The sequence below is a fragment of the Lepidothrix coronata genome, unplaced genomic scaffold (assembly GCF_001604755.1).
Source record: "Lepidothrix coronata isolate B3197 unplaced genomic scaffold, Lepidothrix_coronata-1.0 Scaffold386, whole genome shotgun sequence".
NCBI lineage: Eukaryota > Metazoa > Chordata > Aves > Passeriformes > Pipridae > Lepidothrix > Lepidothrix coronata.
In genome coordinates, this window is record NW_016690566.1 from 6469 (window position 1) to 8077 (window position 1609).

Consider the following 1609-nt stretch of genomic DNA (forward strand, 5'->3'; position numbering starts at 1 on the left):
CGCAGGGGGTGGGAAGGCGTTTCCGGGTGGGATTTGGGGCGCGCAGGGGGTGGGAAGGCGTTTCCAGGTGGGATTTGGGGCGGGCAGGGCGCTCCTTTCCCCAGGGGGAAGCATCGACTTCCCGGTTCCCTGCGACGCAAATCCCCCCGGGCTGGAAATCCTGGAGCTCCACGAATCCCCGGCGAGATTCAGGAGGAAACATCCCGGGCCCAGCTTTACATATTTTGAGGGAAAACAAAGCCGGGGGGTTGGGGGGGAGGGTTGGGAACAGTCTCGGAGCTGAAACCGGTTCCCCAAACCTGTCCCAGTGAAGGGATCGCCCAGCGCTGGGTTCGATCGGCCGCGTGGGCTTGGGGGGGTGTTTTGGGGGGGTTTTATTTGTTTTTCCAGCGTCATAACCCGGGATCCTCCGGGGAGTCAGCCCGACACCTCATTAAAATGGAAATTAAAAGCAATTAAGCAATTAAGTTGTGTTTTCTTAACAACGGGGCGCGGCGGGAGCGGCTTTGCCGGAGCGCCACGTGCCGCCCGGGGGAGGGGGGGGGCTGGAGACCCGCAGGGACCCTCGGGAATCATCCCAAAGCGCCTGGAATGGTCCCGGGAGGAGGGATGGGACCCCCCCGTCACCCGGGAATGGCCCCCGGGCCCCGACCCGACCCGGAGCCAGCGGGACATTTCGGGCTCTGCGAGCCCCGCCCGGCCCAGCCCGTCACTCCGAGGGCTCCGAACCCGCTCGGAAACCCTTTCGGGAGGTTTTAAAAGCTCGTCTTTATTGACACCACGGCGGTTTCTCGAGCCCTGCCAAGCCCCGACGCTCCGGGTTGTGAAACACTCTCGGGGCCAAACCCGCGTCAGCCCCGGCTCGGAGCGGGAGGTTGAACCCGGGGGCACCCGAGGGTGTGACTGGGAACCCAGCCCTGCTGTCAGCCCCAAAAATGACAGCTCTGAGCCCCGAGCGGGGTCTCCCCCGAGGGCGAGGCGTGGCGGGGGCTCGGCGGGGCTTTGTGAGCGGTGACAGCCCCGACCCGGGGCTGTTTGAGCCGCGCTTCGCCTTCCAACACCAACAAGGGCTTTGTTTGCCTTCGCTCTCCCCGGGGAGTGTTTCGGGGGCAGGTCACGGCGGTGGCGGGGAGAGGAGGGAACCCTCCCAAACCCCCGAACACAATGAAAGGAATTAAACGGCCCCCCCAAAAAAAGAAACCACCCACCTGACATCTCCCCTCCCCTGGCACCCAGCGCTTCCCCGCGCCCATAAAAAGGGGGCACCCGGCGGTCGCTCCCCCAGGACTCGCCTCCTGTCGCCTCCCAACCTCCACCCTCGGCTCTCGGCTGCGCATTTTGGGGCCCCCCCGTCATGTCTCGCCAATCCTGCGCTCTGGGGAAGAGCTTCGGCTCCAGCTCCGTCTGCTTCGGGGGCAAGACCAAGGTCGCCTTCGGCGCCCGGGGGTCGTGTCGGGGCTCCGGCTTCGGCAGCAGGAGCGTTTACAGCCTGGGGGGGAGCAAAAGCACCGCCCTGGGGGGGCTCGGGGGGCCGCCGGGCTCTGCGGGGGCTTGGGGGGCCAGGGGGGTTTGGGGGGCAAGGGGGGCTTCGGGGGCGGCGCGGGGTTCG

The 1609-nt window shown here is 66.6% G+C and overlaps 1 protein-coding gene across 1 annotated transcript in view; it reads left to right on the forward strand.

Moving 5' to 3' along the window:
- Positions 1-1354: 1354 nt before the first annotated feature.
- The window catches only part of LOC108509662 (keratin, type II cytoskeletal 75-like), a 7425-nt gene continuing 7170 nt past the window's right edge, over positions 1355-1609 (forward strand). Inside the window, exon 1 of the mRNA XM_017839201.1 lies at positions 1355-1567. Coding sequence (XP_017694690.1) covers positions 1355-1567 — 213 coding nt within the window. The remainder of the gene's footprint in view (positions 1568-1609) is intronic.